General features: G+C 40.2%; 1 protein-coding gene across 1 annotated transcript in view; it reads right to left on the bottom strand.

Annotated features, from left to right (window-relative positions):
- Positions 1-20,725, bottom strand: part of sorl1 (sortilin-related receptor, L(DLR class) A repeats containing) — a 128,287-nt gene that overhangs the window by 81,886 nt on the left and 25,676 nt on the right. Inside the window, exons 2-5 of the mRNA XM_085794812.1 lie at positions 17,794-17,910; positions 14,536-14,670; positions 13,502-13,663; positions 13,040-13,107 (exon numbers count right to left, since the gene is read on the bottom strand). Of these exons, the coding sequence (XP_085650938.1) occupies positions 13,040-13,107; positions 13,502-13,663; positions 14,536-14,670; positions 17,794-17,910 (482 nt within the window). The remainder of the gene's footprint in view (positions 1-13,039; positions 13,108-13,501; positions 13,664-14,535; positions 14,671-17,793; positions 17,911-20,725) is intronic.

Below are 20,725 nucleotides of genomic sequence, written 5' to 3'. Positions count from 1 at the left end.
ATTTATAGAGCAATTATTTTATTTTATTTTTTGTTAATATATTGTAAACTTCCCCGTTACAGCCGAGAGGATTGTCTCCCTCCCATGTGTGTAACGTTACAAAGTCGGAGAGAGACGAGTTGTGATCGCGGTGAATATGTTTTTTTAAAATATGGCCTGGAGCTGAATATTTCATTGGATAAAACGGAGGTGATTACCTGTATGTTTCTCTCTCGCTTGCGCCTTTTGGGCTTTTAAATAATCTGCTGTAATCGTTTGGCTTTCTCTATCAGCTGTGTCGGCGACACGGCGCTATAACTTCATTTACATGCAGAGTTTGCGGTTGTAGAAGCTACATCTGTGAAAGGAAAAAACCGGCATCTTTGTTATAACTTGAGCGAGTTTGTGCAGTGTTGATTTAGTTCAGGAAAGTCCGAGACCGCGTTAAAACATGAACGTCAGCTCAGAGTTCACTCATCTGGGACTAGAAAATCATTTCTGTTGCTAGGTCGTTACTAAGGTTCGGACTATTTGCTGTAGAGGTGAACTAGGTTCCATTACACATAGGAGTCTACTGACGTGACTGATTGTGTTTCAGTTATTAGTCAGACCCCATTTATTTCCATGGAAACGGGAAGCACACTCGCAAAAAACTTTAAATTTTGAGAGCAAAACGTCCATCAACATGAATATTTATTTAATTATACGCTTTATTATGTTGGTAATTGTTGTATAATCGCAATATTACCCGAGAGGGTGTGCTTTAACGTCATTTGAGCACGACGGTGATGCGGTCAGGACCGAGGCGCAAGCATCACTTCGGTGATGCTTGCGGACCTCGGCGCAAGCGCCTCGGTCCTGACCGCATCACCGTCGTGCTCAAATGACGTTAAAGCACACCCTCTCGGGTAATATTGCTTAAATAAAAACTAGTCAATTCCTCTGAAATAAAAACTGAACTAAAACTGCTTCATCACTTGTTGATCTCACTAAAACCAAATTAAAATAAAAAAGCGAACTGAAAAACTAAATGAAATAAAACAAAAAACTACTGAAAAAGTTAAAACTCTAATAACCTTGAGCAGCAGGACAACAACAGGTCAGTGCTGGTTCTTCATAGAAGCTAAAACACGTCTTTGTTTTCCAGTATATTTACACTGACATCCATTTACTTCCTCCTAAACACACTGTGTGTTTTTAGTGTTTTCTTAATGGAGTTGCAGTCGACCCACATTAAAGTTTCAACACCCCCTCCTCCACCGGCGCGACGCACTAAAACCTCCCCCTCTACTTCATCCTGTCTTCAATCCACAGACTCAGTGGGTCTGAACCAACAAGCTGCTGTGAAATGATAAAACTGGGATTAAAAACTAAAGGTTTTGTTTTGACTGACAGGGTTTATTGCAATTAATGTTAATTTTATAACTCTATGTGTCATTTTTACTTTATTTATTAATCTAGAAAGTCAATATATCGCTCATATTCCCAAAACTCATAACGAAGAGGTAGTGCTGGAGGTTATGTGACATTTTATCAGCTAGATGAATAGATTCAAAATACATTTTTTTTTAAATCAACTCTGTTATTAACACAATAATAATACAACAACATGTGTTTCCACTTTGAACAGTCTCATAAACACAGATCCAGGTTTCACACGTCACAAACCTAATATAAGGAACCAATCAGGTCAGCCTGTTTTGTTCTTTTGTTTCTTATTATTGTTATTCATTTGTTTGATCTTTTATCTCTTTGCGTTATTTCCCTATGCTAATATTTATTTTATTTATATATTTCTGATTGTTCATTTGTGTGTTCTGTTTCCTTTTTTGTATGACATTATATCTCATGGAGTCTTTTAATAAGTTCTTTGGGTTTTCTCCTCTTCCAGCACTGGAAGTTTTCAAATTGTTCCTTTTACTTGTGTTTTTTAACTGTGCAAAATAAATCTAGATCTAAATCTAAATAAAAAAAAATCTTGAGTATCCTGGTTATGATCATTTTCAGGATACTGCATTTACATGAACATAGAGAAACCTGGTTGATAAACACCAGTTGTATCCTGGTTTCTGACAATTGCATCGTTTTTATGCAGACGATTGTGGTGTTTACGTTTTACAACACAAACTGCCTGACTTTCTCCATCGTACGTGCTGGAAAACCGGCGTCGTGCAGCCGATTTGCCAGTGATTTAAACAGCTCAGTGTCTCGATAAAAAATTTTTTTTCCCATTTGAAAGACAAAACTCTGTTTCCTCGTCACTCCAAAAGTATGAACGGTTTGCCGCCGCCGCCGCTATGTTTGTTTGCCTGAGCAGATAGTTGCAGCTATCAGAAACCACGGTATCCCATTTTCTTTCCAAGTTTTCCAGGTAGCAAAACCGACCCATAAATGCACAAACACAAAAGACAGGATACTCAAAAATCCAATCATATCCGGGTACTCAAGTCCTTGATAACCTTCAGACATTTGTTTTTATGTTTTTTTAACACCAATTTACTCTAATACACTGAAATAAAATATCTTATTAACATGAGCCAACGCTGCCGGCCTCTGGAGACACGAGTCTCCGTCCTCTAAAGGGTCAAAACTGAGAAGCTTTTAGTTTGATGTTTTTCTGTTTTGCTGTCTGTCCTTTATTAATGACAAAGGAGAGAGATAGCAGATTTGTTCCTGCTGCAGCTTTAAAAGGATTTAACCAAACCCGGGGTGTCGGTCTCTGGTGTATTTTTCCATCCACATCCACATCCACATCCACATGCTCCAGTTTTCACTCTCACATACGCAGCAGAGCGCTCGCAACCGCTGTCGTCTGTCTGTCATTAAGGAGAACAGCAGATACTGCAACACTCAGCAGATTTAACACACAGAGGACCGACAGGGAAGGTTCAGGTTGTTGTGATTTTTTTGATTTTTTTGATTTTTTTTTAGCAGATAACAGATCTATTAACTGCAACAGGACATTTCCACTGCAGAGCTGCATTATTTAAATGGAGAAGTCTTGGTGACACAGCAAAAAAAAAATCTGCAAATGCTCCATTTACTATTCATTATAAGGTGTTTAAAGGGATACACCAACATTTTTTTTTCAGTCCATGACCAGCAGATAGACACCATCCTTTCGACTGTGCGTGCAGTAACCATGGAGATAGAGCCGTATCGCCCGTAATTAGCTTAGCTCAAACACTGGAAGTGTATGGGTAGTGTTAGCCTGCCTCCTACCCGAGCCGAAATCAGCAGTCAGAAGCTGATTTCATTTTAGCTCTAAACTCTGTAAATATATCACTTTATCGATATTTCAAACATTTTTAGGTGAGAAAGTAGCCGTTTAGATCAGCAGTGTGTCGTTAATTTGTCTAAATACCAGCTGTTTACAGTTTTGTTCAGACGAATTCGGCGCTACTCAAGCTAGCCGTTGTGACCAACGCACTTCCAGTTACTTTCACAAAATAAAACACTCGTTGCCCTTTACATACAGAAAACCATGAGGATAGAATTTGTGCTTTTACTTTGAAATAGGAAGCTAACCTACCCTCGATGTAGCTAGCTTGAACCAAAATAAACCGTCTATACTTGAACCCTCCGTTTTGACCGATCTCGTCCCGTTAGCGGCATTTGACCGCTCAAGATGCCTTACTGGAGAGTTTTGTCAGCTCTGAGACGAAGATCGGCCCGTCGGTTTCCGTTTAGAATTGCTGAAGAGTTTCTCTGATGACTTTAGGTGGAGGCAGGCTAACACTACCCATACACTTCCAGTGTTTGAGCTAAGCTAATTACGGGCGATACGGCTCTATCTCCCTTGTTACTGCACGCACAGTCGAAAGGATGGTGTCTATCTGCTGGTCATGGACTCGGGAGTGAGGCAAGACACGGGAAAAAAATGTTGGCGTATCCCTTTAAGTTCACATATAAATCCACTGATCAACGGCTACTGCTCCTCAGGAGACTCTGCTCCTACCGACGCATGTGCATCTTTAATGCCGCCTCCTCCTGATGGAGCGACAAACTGACTGATACTCTCGCACCGAGCAGCCTTGTAATCTTCCTCCAGGCCGCTGTGCAGACATTAATATTAGGTGAACTTAAAGGATCATAGGGCAGGATTAATGAGAACGGCCAGTGACGCGAAGGCCGCTGCGCGTAACTACAGCAACCAGGGAAGCCACCGGCACGGGAGCGCGCACAGACTTTTCACTGTTTACTTTACTCTTTACAGTCTTTCCTATCTGGGGAGGGAGGGGGGGGGTATTTTACTGTAGGTTCTCGCTCTCACAGACAGACAGACAGACAGACAGAGGCACACACACACACACACACACCTTCACTGTGCTGCAGCAGGAGGCTGCTTGTCTGTTCCTCTGAGCTCCTCTGCATGGATCTGTATGGGCTCCTACTCCTACAGGCCGGTACTGAGAATTAACGCGCCGGGTCCGGGTGTCGGGCCGCATCTGTCAGGGTCCGCGGTCCCATGAAAACCAATCAACACCGGACATATTCATGATTTCATAAAAAAAAAAAAAAAACGGACGCGTCGCGGACACGCCGGCCAGGACGTGAAAAGTGGACGTGTCCGGGCAAAAGAGGACGTTTGTCCACCTGCCTGATAACGTTGTTAAAGTTATAACGTCGGCTTTTAACCGCTAGCTGCGGCTAACGGCTAATAATAAGACAGTAGTGAAGAGGGAGAGGCTGTGTAAGTTAGTGACCTGCTGCTGCTGTGAGCGTGTGTGAAGGGAGGGGGAGAGAGAGTGGCGGTGGGGGGGGGTTAACAGGGCTTTCAGTTGTGCTGGGTCGTTTGCTGGCAGTAACAGTAGGCCTAATTTGGATCCACCGTGGTTCAGAGCGATTGATATAACGGAGCGTCGCCACTCTGTTACTGTATCAGTCGCTCTGCCGCGGTTGCCCTCTTCATGTCTCCATTCCATTGATCCATTCGAAGGCAGTCGTGGACGCGCTGACGTCAGGTCCGCCGGCCAGCGCGCGAAATTCACCCCCTGAATTGCAGCGCATTTTGCAGCACAGACCCCGTTCAGGGCAATGGAGAGATACGCGGGTGGGCTCGTTCTTTTTGGTTTTGAACGCTTCCTCACCCATTATTATTTAAAAAACGTAAAACGCATGGGTATTTTCCGGTATTTTCTCACAAATCCTGCCCTATGATCCTTTAAGACTGCAGACGGCGGCATGCGAGACGGAAATCTCTTTAGAAATGTTCTCCATCTTGTGGTGTTGCCATCCTATCCGGCGTGTTTTGCCTTTAGATGTCTCATTCATGGACGTGTTGGAGAACATCCTCAGAGGTGTCAGCCTGAAAAACATGCAGCTACTAAAATTCAGCCTCGGGAGAAAAAAAAAATCACTGAATATCAGTGTTTCAGAAGCTTTTCACACTCAAATGAACAAAGAATCCTTTGCTGTAGAAAACTGCATTTTTTTTCTAATTAATAAATGTCAGCAGAAAATAAATACAGACTATCAACATGATCAAACCAAAAATATCCCCCTGACACAACAGCACGGTCAAACTATTTATGGACGAGGTGGTTGTTCAGAAGCTGTGGAAGCGCTGAATGAATGACTGAATGACTGAATGAATGAAGGAGGTTCTCTGCCTCTTATCGTCTGTCGTCCGACTCCGAGTGTTTTCCTCTGGAGTCTCGAGAGCCGAACAGAGGGAGCAGTGTCTCGGCTCGGCTCGGCCTCAGTGGCTTTCTGTCAAAGGCCCCTGTTCAGCTGATGGACGCTGTCTGGGCCCAGAGAACACTCCTCCCTCCCTCCACTGTTTTGGCACTTTCTCGTTTTCTTCTGCCAGTCCTGTTTGTCATTCAATTAGGGCTTTTCCCGAAAGCCGCGCTGAAGGAAAAGTACCACTATTTTTTTTTTTTTACACACTGAGCTGCCAGCAGCCAAGGCTTTAATCAATCCGGTCATTTACAGGCCAAAACAGTTGTAACGTCTCGTACTATGACCCAGGATATCTACTGGAATATGTCAACAAATCTGAGGTCGACGACTTTTTAATGACCAAAAAAGCCCAAAGAGAACAATAGCATGTCTGTCCTTGAAAAAAAACCTTGATTTAGATTAATTATTTAATTATTTGGGTCTTTATTTAGCTACTTATTATTTGTTGCTCTGTTGGTGTAACCTTATATGTATGTGCTATATGGGTATACGTGAGATAAAGATTATTGATAATATATTAGAATAAATCCAGCTAAATTAATTTATTGTGGAGATTAATGACAAGAAAGCAAAATGTTTAAATGTCTAAACAAAGTTTAAATAATAGGCTATCTCTGCTGCCTCACTAGACACAAAAGCTAATAACACAAGATAATGTGAAATCTCTAACATGACAAGCTAATTTAACAAGCTAATCTGACAAAACACGTTCATGGTAAAATAACATTAAAAGGTCTAAGAAACTACTCTCTCTACGCCTAAATCAGTAAGCAACAAATAAGGCTGATGTGAGAAAGAAATAAGCTAACCTGACAAAACTAAACTGACAAAAACATTTTAATATGGCAAGCTAATATAAAACGATAACCTAAAAAAAACTACTCTTACGAGTCAATAAAACACGCTAATTTAAAACGCTAATCTGACAAGCTAACAAGCTAACCATAATATTAATTTGTCAAATTTTGACTTGTCAGATTAGCTTGTGCAACATTTTGTCAGGTAATGTAAAAAGCTAACTTGAGAAGCTAATCTGACATGATAATGTGAAAAGTTAATAAACTAATGTAACTAGATCATATGACAAAATAATACAAGCTAATCTTCTAGCAAGCTAAGAAGCTAATGTAGCGAGCTAATATGACAGCTGTAGCCTATTTTATAAAGTTGTCAAACAGCATCACTGTTAAAATGCTCACTCATTTGATGGTTTGACACCATATTAGTCTTTAAATCACGTCCCATGACTTTTCTTTTTATGAAAACATTCAGAAATGTTTGACAGAATAAGTTGAGGGCTTCCAAATCTTCCTCCAGTCATTATTCTTCATTTTTCAGTATCAAGACCAATATTTTAGGAGATTAATCTTCTTTATACTTTATACTGATTATTTCAATTTGTTTAATAATAGTAAATTATTGTTTCCTCTGCTGTTATGTCATCGTAACTTTGTCGGGTAAAGTGCTGTAGTTATAAATAGAGTTTATTGTTACTCTAACTATCTGTTCCAACAGGGTGTGATTATTTTCTCCCTTTTGTGTTAACAAATAAAACAACAACGGTTGTAGCTATAGTTTCCAAGACAACAGTGCACACAACACATCAGAGTAACCAGGCTCAGTCTGTTGTAAAATAGTGAATTTAAACACATCGCTGCTACCAGCTGTGTTTCTCCCCATGTTATATTGAATTCTGAATAAAAAGTGAATTCCCTCATCATCAAGATGTCAATTGGTCTTTTACAAAACGAATCTCAGCAGTGAGAACAGACGAGGGCTGAGTTTATATTCCAGACAGGCTGTATCTTTACATTCGTACATTCACAAAGCTTTTTATTTATTCTGTCATTGTGATACTTATGGATGAAGCTAAAATAAATCATTCCCCTTGTTTTTGCAGAGCCAACCTCAGGGACTCCTGGGGGTCTGTGAAACCCCACACCGGCTCAGATATCAACCACCGCTGCAGCTGCTTCTCTTTTCTTTTCTGCAAACACAACCATTTAAATGTTCTTGTGAATATTAAACATATTCTAATTTGTTCTATTTCTTTTTTTTATAGCCACCACAAAAACACACACAGGCAAATACGAACACACACACACACACACACACACACACAGGCGATATCTGAATCTGCGTTTCAGTCGAACACTTTGTTCTGAGCTTTGAGGTTCGGACTATCACATGTCACATCAACACAACTATGACTAGGCTACGTACTGGTGTGGGCAGAGTTGTGTTTTGTTTAGTTGGTCATAAAGCAAAGAACAAAGATTATTACCAGAACATTTACAAAACTTGTTCAAACCGGAGGAAGGGGACTGAAGCTGGATTTTAAACATACATTTGCAAGGCTATAAGCTTAAAACAAATGTGTATTTCTGTTGCAGGTGTAAAATTATGGCATTCATAGTAAAGCAAGGAATTGAAAAGTTGTACAAGTATGTCTCAGTTTAAGAAAATGTTTAAAAAAGAAAAGATAAGCATCTACAAAAAAGAAGAAGGAGAAAGAGAAAAAGATAGATAGACAAGTGGTGTTTAGTTTGTTTTCTTGTCACAACTATGTTTCATCATCTTTAATATTTTGAAATAGGGTATAATATTGGTGTTGAAGTAAGCCAATGTAATTACTGTATAACAACAGAGAGGAGCAGGTATTATAGGACGAATCGCCTTGTTGTTTACAACTACTTCCGGGTAGAAAACCAGCATTCGAACAATGATGGACGAGAGTTTCGCTGTATAGTAGTTATATCTAAATTTCATGTCACTATATCGCCGTTTAGACTAATCTGATGTCTGTTAAGTTTATAAAACCAATCATTGGACAAACATTACTATTTACGTGTGCACATTTTTGTAATTAGTCATGGTTAGATTAGCCGGGCTAACGGTTAGCTACCTGTTTAACTTTAATAACTCAGTGACTCAATAAACGGTCCATGAAAAAATATTTTCTCCAGCGGATATCTGAGTTACAACATGACTGAGCTAACTGGAGTAGTTTCATGTCGTGTCCCACAACGGGAGGGTTTTAACAGCTGACGTCCTGATGTTAGCTTAGCTACCGTTAGCTGTCCCTGTCAGCTGCAGCCACTGATGCTTTCTAGACACTGCGATTCCCCCAAACTGAATAAATACAACACATAGCAACACAAAACAGACACACAGAAATAGTAATGTTTCTTAAATCATTTCAGATTTGTCTAAACGGTGATAGGGCGTGGAAAAATATGATATATAGCTAAACGCTTGTTCGTTACTATTGATCTCATTCAAATTACGTGCTGGTTTTCTACCCGGAAGTAGAATGTAAACAACAAGGAGATTCGGTCTATAAGTTTTCTTCATCCTGCTCCTTTTCATTCATGGTGACAATGTGTAGCTACATTATGTAATTTTGTGCAACCTTGTGAAGAATGTAGCTATACCATGAATGGAATAAACCAAAAATGAAATGAAAAATGAAATGAATGAATGAACTATCTGATTCCTCATCGGGTGTCGTGCAGTTCAAAACGACGACGATCCAGGTGGTGAGGTGCGTTCAGGTACATGGAGTTGCCCCATCGAGTGGCGGCGGAGGAGCAGGAGGAGGAGGAGGAGGAAGAGGAGACGTTTATTCATGTGAACACTCATGTATCAACAGGCGGCCGTCAGAGCCCTGTGATGATGCTGCTGCTTCGTCCTCGTTTCCCCCTCATCCCTCTTGTTTTCCCTCAGTCTGAATCGCTGCCTTGTGCCTTTGCGCGACTGCTTTCATTTAAATTTAAAGTAACACACTCAAATTGCTGAGGCTTTTGGCAGGAACAGGGGGTGAGGGAGGGGGAGGGGGTGAGGTGGGGTTGGGGGAGGTGGGGGGCGAGCAATCAGTGATTTCATTGTCTGACTGTTTGCAGTTGTGCGGCTCAAATGGCTGCTTCTCCTCCACAGCCAGTTTCTCACTGATCAAACCAGGCCACAGCAGCAAACGACTGGAAATCTCCGTCAAGTCGACTGTTTTGTTCACAACAGGTCGGTGTTTCACAGAGAAATGAGGACTGTTGTCATGTGTAATCAAATTAAATCAAACATATAAGATGATGCTAACACGATATTATAACAAGCTAAAGTAATAAGTTAAAGAGATAGTTCAACATTTTGGCAAATTGGCCCATTGCCATAATCCCTATAGTCATAGCAGTAGGTTTGTTACCTTTAATTGTCGGTGCAAGCTATTTTTAGAACGGCAGAGCAGAGCCATGAGCTGATCAGAGCTACGCTACGGAGACTAATGGGATTTCTTGGTTTCCATCATCAAACTCATCAAATACACAATCCAACAACTCCAAAACGCTCTGGTGGACAAGTTGTGACCTGCACATTCACCACGCTATGAGATAATAACACAACGTTACCAGACAGAGTTGTTTTAGAGGGAAATTCATGCAAAACCGCTGATGTTGAACTATTCCTTTAAGACAACATGCTAATGTAATAAGCTAATGCTGCTTTCAAGACAACTCGGAATTTGGATTCCCACATGGGAAAGTCAAAGAAAAAAATCTCCCCGACTTCTCTGAGAATCAGTCATCAACAATCTGCAGCACCTGTGCAGAACCACACCGTCAATGGTAAAACATCGATTAAAATGCATTCAAATGCCAAAATACATTAAAGGAGACATATTCTGCCTCTTTTCCACAAATTAAAATAGTCCCCAGGTGTCTTAAAGACATGTCTGTGACGTGCTTTGGTCAAAATCCCCCAAGGATCAAACATCACAGGTCTTTTCATCCTCTCAAAACAGCCCTGTTCAGAACGGCTGGTTTCAGTGCCTGTCCCTTTAAATGTAAATGAACCACTGCTACCGGTCCCAGGTAGGGGTGGGGCTATGCAAGCTCAAAAAAACGAATGACATCATTGTCAGACAACAGGGAACAGCTCATAAACCCACATGGATTTCAACCTACAGGGTGCCTGCACATTACAGATTTTTTTGTCAATTCTCACATTTTTTGGGCTGGTTTCCATAATATGTCCCTTTAAAACGTTATGAAATATACAATATTTACTTACGGTTAAGATAAGATAAACTACAGATGTTGTGGAACAGTTTAGCTTGTTAAGGTAACTTGTTGAATCAATTTATTATGCTGCGTTCAACACAACTCAGAACTCTGAATCTCCAAGTTGAAAACTCAGATGTTCAAGACGCTCTACGCCAGAAAAACTAAAAACATGGCGGACCAGGACAAACTTTGCATTCAAAGACATTAAAACATTACGAAGGGCAATTTAAAACCAAAGAGAAATAATAACATGAATTTAGTTTTGTTTTATGTAAGCTCTCTGTGTTTTGGCGTCTACATACTAATCATCACTTTAATATTTTTTCCAATTAAAATCAAATGATCGCTCTAAACTGTCATTCCAACTAAAATCTGCCAAAATAACTGCAACACAATACAATCTGTTTATTTCATATCCTGCAGCCCCGTCTGGGATGTTGTGCTGTGTTTGCATTTCCTTACAATCTTAATGACTATTTAAATATTCTCACTTATTCAAATTTGTTTTTATTGTTTTTGAATGCAATTTTAATGTCATCTTAATGTTCTATCTTTAATGCATTTCCAAGCCTCTGCAAACCACTGAACGGGTGCAGACAGTAGAAATAAACCGGCCTCACAAGTTATATGACTGAGAACAGAAGAACCACTGAGGAGCAGAATGAAAGTTGTTTACGTAAAAAGGTTAAGAATCTATTTCCTCCATTAAACCCGCACACATCAAGTTCCCCTTCGCAGCAAACCATGAAGACAAACCAACACAACCTCCTCCTGTAGTACAACCGCCAACCAACCAACCGGCCAAGCTGCAGTTCACAGGTTCATCTGTCAAGATTATAGTCAAGATTTTAAAGGGATAGTTCTGGTTTTTGGATGTGGGGTTGTGTCAGGTGGATCCGACTACGCACAGACGTAACTCACAGGCAGCCGTCTTGTGTTGGTCCACTGGCTCTGACTCTGGACGCATTAAAGGGATAGTTCAACATCAAACTCATCAAATACACAATCCAACAACTCCAAAACGCTCTGGTGGACAAGTTGTGACCTGCACATTCACCACGCTATGAGATAATAACACAACGTTACCACACAGAGTTGTTTTATGCTTGATGAAAAACTGCCTCAGACGGGAACGCGCATCAGCGGTTTTGCATGAATTTCCCTCTAAAACAACTCTGTCTGGTAACGTTGTGTTATTATCTCATAGCGTGGTGAATGTGCAGGTCACAACTTGTCCACCAGAGCGTTGTGGAGTTGTTGGATTGTGTATTTGATGAGTTTGATGAGGGAAACCAAGAAATCCCATGAGCCTCCGTAGCGTAGCTCTGAGCAGCTCACGGCTCTGCTCCGCCGTTCTAAAAACAGCTTGCACCGACAATTAAAGGTAACAAACCTACTGCTATGACTATAGGGATTATGGCAATGGGCCAATTTGCCAAAATGTTGTGTCCTTTAACACAATATCTATCCATCAAATGAACCTCTGAACTTCTGTGACCACGACTGAACAAAAACAGCTCAGGAATAAAAATCACATTTTGACAAAGTGCAAAACATCGAAATCAACGGAGCTGCAATTTTGTTTTGATAAAAGGTAAATATGTCAAAACATCGTTGTGCATCATCAGCACCATAAGTGTTGCCATAGAGACGCCCTGGACGGCAAATCATGTCCATTTTGAAATCACAATCACAACATCTGTCCTTATTTTCACAATATGACGTTTCCTGCACATCATGCAGCTCAAATTATTATTATTTTACCAATAATCCATCTTTAATGTTTTTTTTAACATGATTTCATGTTCATATGTTTTTTTAATGTTCATGTTCTGCTGCATTTCTCAAGTTTCTTTTGTTATAATTGTTATTATTAGTGAAAGATCTGCCATCATACCATTATCATATAATATACATTGTCAATACAGTTCTTTTCTTTTCTTAAATAGCATTTTAATACATAATTTTTGTGTGTTTTATACTGTTTTTTGTGTTTTATACTGTTTTATTGCTGTATTTAATTGAATTCCACTCTGACTTGCCCTATTTCATGATTTTTAAAGTGTAAAGTGTCTTTGAGCATTTGTAAAAGCGCTTACAAATAAAATGCATTATTATTACAGGTTATTTCTTTATAAAGACACTTAAAAATGATTACACTTATATTTTAGAACTTGATTGACTTGATTCATTTTCCTTTTATTTCCTTATTTCTGTATAAAAGTGTCTAAAAGATTTTGTTATTGTTGTTAAACTCAGACTCCTCCTCCAACAACAACGATGTCTGACAGAGTCTCATGTGTTCAGAGGGTTTTTCTTACCAGAAGTAGGTCTTCACATGCTCCTGGATCAGCACCCATGTCTCCCCAAAGTCGTCCGATTTCCACAGCTACAGAGGAAAGAGGGAGAGAAGGAGGAAGAGGAGGAGAAGGAGAGAGAAGAGGAGGGGAGAGGGGGTGCAATGTAAAAATGTAGGTCAAGCTCATTCCTTCGCTTCGGCTCTTACACATGTGACGAGAAACAGTGAGAAGCCATTTGTAGCTCTGAACTGGAGACAATGGAAGTAAAAAAATATTTAAAAAACTAAATCAAGTCTCTCCTCTTCGTTTCCATAACAACACACGATGCGAGTGTGTTAATCGATGCAAACGAGGAAATAAAAAACACACCGGTCGACGTATATCTGACGGCTCAGCGCTGCAGCTCTGACTCATCACAGTGAAGAAGAAGGGAAAAGGGGGAAGAGGAAGAGGAAAAAGGAGGAAGTGGCGGTGGTGATTTACCTGCTTGTTTGGGTGGGAGCTGTCGTAGCCGAGCACCAGGTTGGATCTCCGGCTGTGCAGCAGCAGGTCGGTGGGTTTGAAGGGCAGCGAGAAGCCCTGCACGCTCTTACAGAAGTCAAAGGTGTTCCACAGGTAGTTGTTGGTGGAGTCCACGAACAGATACTGAGGAGGAGGAAGAGGAGGAGGAAGAAACGATGTTGTTACAGCGTCTGGTGTTCAGGATCGCCATCGACCGACGACGACAGAGATAATGAAAGATAAAATATCTAAGGAGTTGGACGTCTGTGCTCCGTTATCCAGGAACCATCTCTTAACGTTCAAGTTAAACTGTGCATGTGATCATCTTTAAATACCTGCTACAATTTAAAGGACAATTCCGGGCAAATTCAACTCGGGGCTGTATGTTTCTAACATTTTAGGTCTAAAAGAAGGAATCTGAAGATTTTCAGTTTAATGTCTCCTGTTTTGCGGTAGTTGTGTCTGTCCCCGCATCGCCACGGCAGCAATGAATGGAAGCGGATGCAAGTTCAGCTGCTCAGGCTGTTTACATCCCTCAAAGCTGTAATTATTTCCCACAGCCAGCGTCAGATGGCTCCTCAAACATGCACCGAGAAGTTAATTTACTTCAAGCAAGCCGACATGTTTGTAAAACTAGGTCTAATTCAAAGTCCCAAGTTGACGCTCGGTGTGTTCACGTGCAGTGGGAAGCTCCCGTTTGTGTCATAAACACAGGAATATCAACTCTTGATTTGCTTCAAGTAAATAAACTTCTGATAATTTTTTTTTATTATTATAATTTACATATTTCTTTTGTTCATTTGTGTGTTCTTTTATCTTTTTGTATGACTTTATATCTCATTGTTAACTCCAGGTGGAGGCGTCTAATAAGCTCTTTGGGTTTTCTCCTCTTCCAGCAAATTATCTAATTGTTCTTTTTACTTGTTTGTTTTTAACGGTGCAAAATAAAATAAAATCTGAATCTAAAAGGATCGAGGATGATGTTGTGACGTTGTGTTGTCGTCGTGGTAACTCACCCTCCGGTTGTCTGCGGGGCTGTGGTAGAACTGGGAGATGATCTGTTTGCTGCCGTCCTTGAACTTGGGCCCGAGCAGCTGGAAGCGCTCCGAGACGAGCATGAAGGTGGTCCCGTAGTCGTAGGAGACGTAGACCTGCAGACGGAGCGTACTGATCAGCTGCACATCACATCATCGTGACCTTTGACCTTTGACCTTTTAGACTGACAAACTCCAGATCAGTTCATCCTCCAGTCAAATCTGAAGAAACTCCCCACAGGAAGTTCTCCAGATGTGGAGTTCACACGGACAAAGACGTGTTTTTGTGAGACTCCTGTGACCTTTGACCTTTCACCTTGGGCCAAATTTGCAAGAATACCCGTCTGCAGCAGTGGTGTAGTCTAATTTTCTTTAGTGGGTATTCTACTTTTTAGGTGGGTAAACTGTACATACTTATATCACTGGTGGTTCTCAAACTTTTTTATATCAAGGACCCCAAAATTGACACAAATTAGACCACGGACCCCCATTGGACCAGAAATACACAAACAATCAATGTACGTTTAAATTAGGTGTACATTTTTGAAAGATTATAGAGAAATGTCTGGAAAAAAGTGGTACAATTTCTCCAAAAAAGTTGAAACATTTCTAGAAAAAAGTGGTAAGATTAGAAAAAAAAAATTACCATTTTTTTAATGGTAAAATTTCTTAAAATAATTCTAGAAAAAGTGGTAAGATTTCGCAAAATTTTTTAGAAAAAATGTGGAAAAATTTCTCCAAAAAAATGGTAAAATTTCTCAAAAAATTATAGAAAAATGTGGCAAAATTTCTCTTCTCTCAAAAAAAAAAGGGGCAAACAATACAAAAAGGGGTAAAATTTCTTGAAAAAAATAATAAAAAAGTAAAAAAGAAAAATTGAGACTTGAAATTGGTAACATTTCTCAAAATAATTCTAGGAAAAGTGGTTACTTTAGTTAGATAGTTTTGTTGTACTGGGTATACTGAAATATTTTTTGCATTTTCAGTGGGTATACTGAGTATACCTGAGTATCACATAGAGACTACACCACTGGTCTGCAGGGACAAAGACGCCGCCACAAGTCCACTCCACACCAGAAGTCCCAACTCCATACCAGATCTGATCTACATAAAGTTTGCAATCCACCATAAAACAAGAATTTAATAAGAATATATGTATGAAACCAAGTAGAAGCCGAGATTAAAACTGAATAAGTATAAAAGAAGTTTATCGTTTGTCTTCCCCGTGTGTTTATGTTGCATGAAGTGGCCAGATTTAAAACACTTCAACAATCATTCACACGACTTTCCAGTATGTAAAACTGAGAGGTTAATAATTAGAAGAAGTTACAATGTTAACTTTTCATCCATTCACAATTAATATATTCTATTATATAAATAATAAACAATATAATACAGTATAATGAAGAAGATACGGTACGGATTGTCCCTGCAGACGGGGATTCCCTCCAGGTGTTATGGAGGAGTTCTTGCATTTACTAGGTGACCATCTCCATGACCTTTGACCTTTGACCACGAAAGTCCACTCAGTTCATCTTTGAGTCCAAGTGAATATTTGAGCCAAATCTGAAGAGGTTCCATCAAGGTGTTATGGAAATACTAAACTTACCAGGATAAAACCTCTGACGCCAGCACAATAAAGTAAAAGAAAATAAATCTTCTCTTTGTGAAGATAAACATCAGACAAATTGTGGTTTTGTATCGATACAGACATTAAACAAAGTTTGGTACAATCATAAACTGTATAATAAACCACAATAATCTGAAATATTGATATAAAACCATAACTGATATAGAAATGACTCGGTTGCTTCTCCTGGAAAAGTAAAGACACTCTGAGAGAGACAGGAAGCTTCAGCTCTACGCCAAAATAAAAGCCTCCTCCATTAACCTTTAATGAACTCAAGATGCTGAATTATCTCTGACATTTAAAAATGGATCTAAAGCGAGGTGTCGCTGATAAATGTCACTTTTCTTTTATGTCTTCATGAACTCTGAGAGGTCGTAAAAGAAAAATTGAACGAGATCAGATCCAGATGAATATTGAGCTTTTTGTGATTTTTATCAATATTATCAATATTAGTATTGAACCTGAAAACATGTTCTTGTTCTTGCTGAATGTTTGTATAGTTGTGCCTATTTGCTATTGTCCTTTAACCAATCTTTTCTCCTTTACAGCCCTCCTGCCCCCTCCCCTCAAGAAGCGTATGCCTCTTGTCAGGCCATCATTGTAAATAAGAACTTGTTCTTAAGTGATTCTGCCTGGTTAAATAAAGGTTCAGAACCAGGAGGACGAACCAGGCTGCGTTCAGTGACTGTGACTCGTTACGTAATCACAGGAAACCTGATGAACACGTTCAACTAGTGTCACTAGTGCCGTGTTTAAACTGTGGGGTGGTGCGTTCAGGTGCGTTCAGGTGCGTGTGTTCAGGTGAGTTCATAGATATATATACTGACTAGATGCCGCCTTCTGCTTCTCAGCGTACGTCAATAGCGCCGCCATCTTGGGCAGGGGTTCTGACCATAGACAAAATAAACGTCTGACCAGCAGTCAGACCCGGTCAGACCATTGTAGAACAAATTTCAGTGTATTTATGCATGTGGGTGTGTGTCTGAGTATGTAAGTGTATGTTTAATACATTAAAAAAAAAGTTATATACATATATTTTGTTGTTGTTGTTGTATCATAAATATATGTCTGACATTTATAATAAACCAAACGGCTTGAAAATCGGTTGAATATTCGGTGAGTTATGGCGATTTTAATGGTTGATAGACGTCTGCCTCTGTTGACTAGTGCAGTAAGTAGACACGGCTTCCCCCTGCCCAAGATGGCGGCTGCGTTGATGCATTCCACTCAATTACTTAGAAACACCTTAGCGCACTTCAGGTAGGCTTTTATACTGTCATGTTGTTATGTACTTATGTAGGATTACTAATTGCCATGTTTGTCGCAACCGTTTGTCTGTCAAATTGTTATTGCCATGTTTGTCGCTACAGGACTACAGATGGAAATTAGCGGCTCCGCTAAATCTGGTGCAGCCATCTTTTTATTGTCTCAATAATTAATGTCATTGCACACTGTCCTTTTTAAATAAATAAATAAAATAAATAAATAGAGCTGCCTGGGAACGCGGCATCTAGTCAGTATCTATGAGGTGAGTTCAGGTGTGTTCAGGTGCGTGTGTTCAGGTGCGTTCAGGACGGTGCGTTCAGGTGCGTGTGTTCAGGTGAACTTACGGAGCTGGTCCGAGGCCCCGTGGCGCCGGCACTGTCCCGGGCCAAAGCTACGATGACGTTGCTCTTCTCTCCGGCCCAGTGGACGACCATCTGGTTGTGGGAGTCGTTGAGGTTGGCCTGCAGGAGGGAGGAAGAGGAGGAGGAGGAAGAGGAGGAAGAAGGAGGAGGAGGAGGAGGAAGAGGAGGAAGAGGAGACAAATACTTTAGATTAAAACTCAGATTCAACCAGGAAGATAGAGACAAAGAAAACCAACACAACCTACTGTTACACATGAGAAACTCAATCTATAATCAATAAAAAACTATAATCAATAACACTCCACTACTACTACACTCCACTCAGTAAACTTCATGACTTTATACTCTGTCACTAACATGAAGCTTCGTTCACAGACTCAAACTCAGGTGTCGCTCTACGTTTTGTTGTTAAAACACTAAAACCAACAGTGTTTCTAATCTGGTTTCACTGGTTTAAACTGAAAAAACACATCACAATTATACAAATTCTTAGGGATTATAGCAATGGGACAATTTGCCAAAATGTTGAACTATCCCTTTAAATTAGCAATCGCAATTCATAGTTTTCAGTCACATGATTTGCCGGTGACCTGGAGGGCAAAAAAAAAATCTGTATCTAATCTCTATCTAATCGCTAGGGAACTATTTTCTGCTGTGGAAGAATACATGTCTGGTTTTCTTTACTCATTCACTTCCAAAGTTTTTTTTTCCCCTCAGTGTACAGCCAGTGCCAGCACTTTTGAGGATTTCTACTACTTTTCACACAGACACAGAATATGTTGTGTTCTGACTAAAATGACACAGAATATCTCAAATGAAAGGAGAGACACTCTTCTTTCACCAGGGGAAAATGTTAGTTTGTAGCATGTTCCACTTTTTAGTTATCCTCATTTGAATACAGCGTGTTTTCTCCAAATTCAGCATTCTGGGAGGATAAATCTGAGGAAAACAGGTTTAAAGTGAAGGAGAACTCTCTTTTGAACCTTTTATTTATTATTTTCTCTGTCCTGTCTCTGTGTCTGTCTGTCTCTCTAATTACCTTAATAGGCTAATCTGATTTTATATCTACACATTTATTACCACATTTATCCTTTTTACAGCACGTTTGAATGTAAAAGACATAATTTTTGCCATTGTAATAATCTTTTATACAATTATATTGTTGTTTTGTAATTTTATATTTCAGTGGTTGTTTTGAATGTAAAATATAATGTATATTTTATATTTTACTTTTGTTCATCACACTAACGTGATGCAAAGTCCAAGAAAAGCAACAAGAGTCAGAGAAACTAATGTGTTTGTGATCTGATGTTTGCGTCGTCCGGAGCAACGGAGCAGCTCGGTGATGATGTCATTGTTTCTGTCGACAGACTGAGTCATGGTTTTAGTGTTTTAATCAAACACACACACACATAAACACACACACACACACACACACATAAACACACCTGTGGATGAAGCTCCAGCAGAGTGAGTGTGTGTCTGTATGTGTAATGTATATGGACACACACACTCTCGTCCCTCTGGACTCATAGATCAACGAGAACAAATGAGCTGCTTCATCTTTTTCTTTGTCGCCGTCTCTTCCTCCATCTTTTATTGATGATGCTGAGAGAAGCCCAGAAGACTCTACTCTTCCTCCTCTTCTTCCCCTTCCTCTTCTCCATCTACTTTTTCTTCCTCAACCTCTTCTTCTTTTCCTTCTAAACCTTCTCCTCATCTACCTTTCCCTTTTCACATTCCTCTACCTTTTCTCCTCCTCCTTCCTTCTCCTGTCCTTCTTCTTCCACCTCCACCTCTTCTTCTCCCTTTTCTACCTCTTCTTTGTTACTTCTTCTATCCACTTCCTCTTCTACCTCTCCCTCTTATTCCATCTCTCCTCCCACCGCTAATTTTTATTTTTTTTATCTCTACCCCTTCTTTTTCTTCATCTACCTCCCACTCTTCTTGTTCTACCTCTTGTTCTATCTCTCCTTCCACTCTACTTCCTCCTCCTCTGCTACTTCTTCTTACATTTCTACCCTTTCTTCTTTATCTTTTACCTCTAACTCTTCTTCATCATCATCATCATCATCTACCTCCCCCTTTTCTCCTTCTTCTACAACTTCCACCTCTTCTTAATCTACTTCCCACTCTTCCTCTTTTACATGTTCTAACTTGTTCTATCTCTTCTTCCACTTCCACTGCTTCTTCTTCTACCTCTACGCCTTCTTCCTCTTCCTCCTCTTCCATTTCTACCCTCTCTTCTTCCTTTTCCACCACTCAGGGCCGTTGTATAGGGGAGAAAGGTGATGATAATTCTAGGGGCCCAGCGCCCAGTGGGGCCCACAAAACCCCCAGTAGTCTAATCTCTGTATGACTGATTTATTCTGCATAAGACCCTGACTGATACTCATAGTAATGCTGCATTAGCATCAAAACAAAGTAGGCTAAATAAGAAATGATAATACATACGTAGTCTATGAAAAAAAGTGGAAAAGTCAGGGGCAGGGGCCCACTTTAGTATTCTTTAAGGGGGCCCAGAATTCCTAGTAACGGCCCTGCCACCACTACAACTTCTTCATCATCATCTTCCCCAGCGCCTCACACTGTGCGACTAAACGGCGAGTATCTCTGCTGCTCCTGTCAGCCGAGATCAGATACACACACACACCAAAAACACATTAAAAAAAAACCTCGACCCACTTCTGCCTCCTAACTTCTACTATCACCACGACGACGGAGCCAAAAACCTGCGGCGGCGGCGGCGCGAGCGAGAGAGAGGACGAGGAACCGGAGCCAGAAACAGAAACATGACAGCGTCTCGGACACGGCAACAACAACTGATATTGTGTCTTGGCCGAAGATTCTGGGAAATGTACAGTACACTGCAAAAACTCAACATCTTTCCAAGAATATTTGTCTTATTTCTTGT

The sequence above is a fragment of the Trachurus japonicus genome, chromosome 13 (assembly GCF_045865225.1).
Source record: "Trachurus japonicus isolate A0001 chromosome 13, Traja_1.0".
NCBI classification, from domain to species: domain Eukaryota; kingdom Metazoa; phylum Chordata; class Actinopteri; order Carangiformes; family Carangidae; genus Trachurus; species Trachurus japonicus.
Note: the sequence above shows the minus strand (reverse complement) of the source record. Positions and strands in the feature narration are given on the sequence as shown.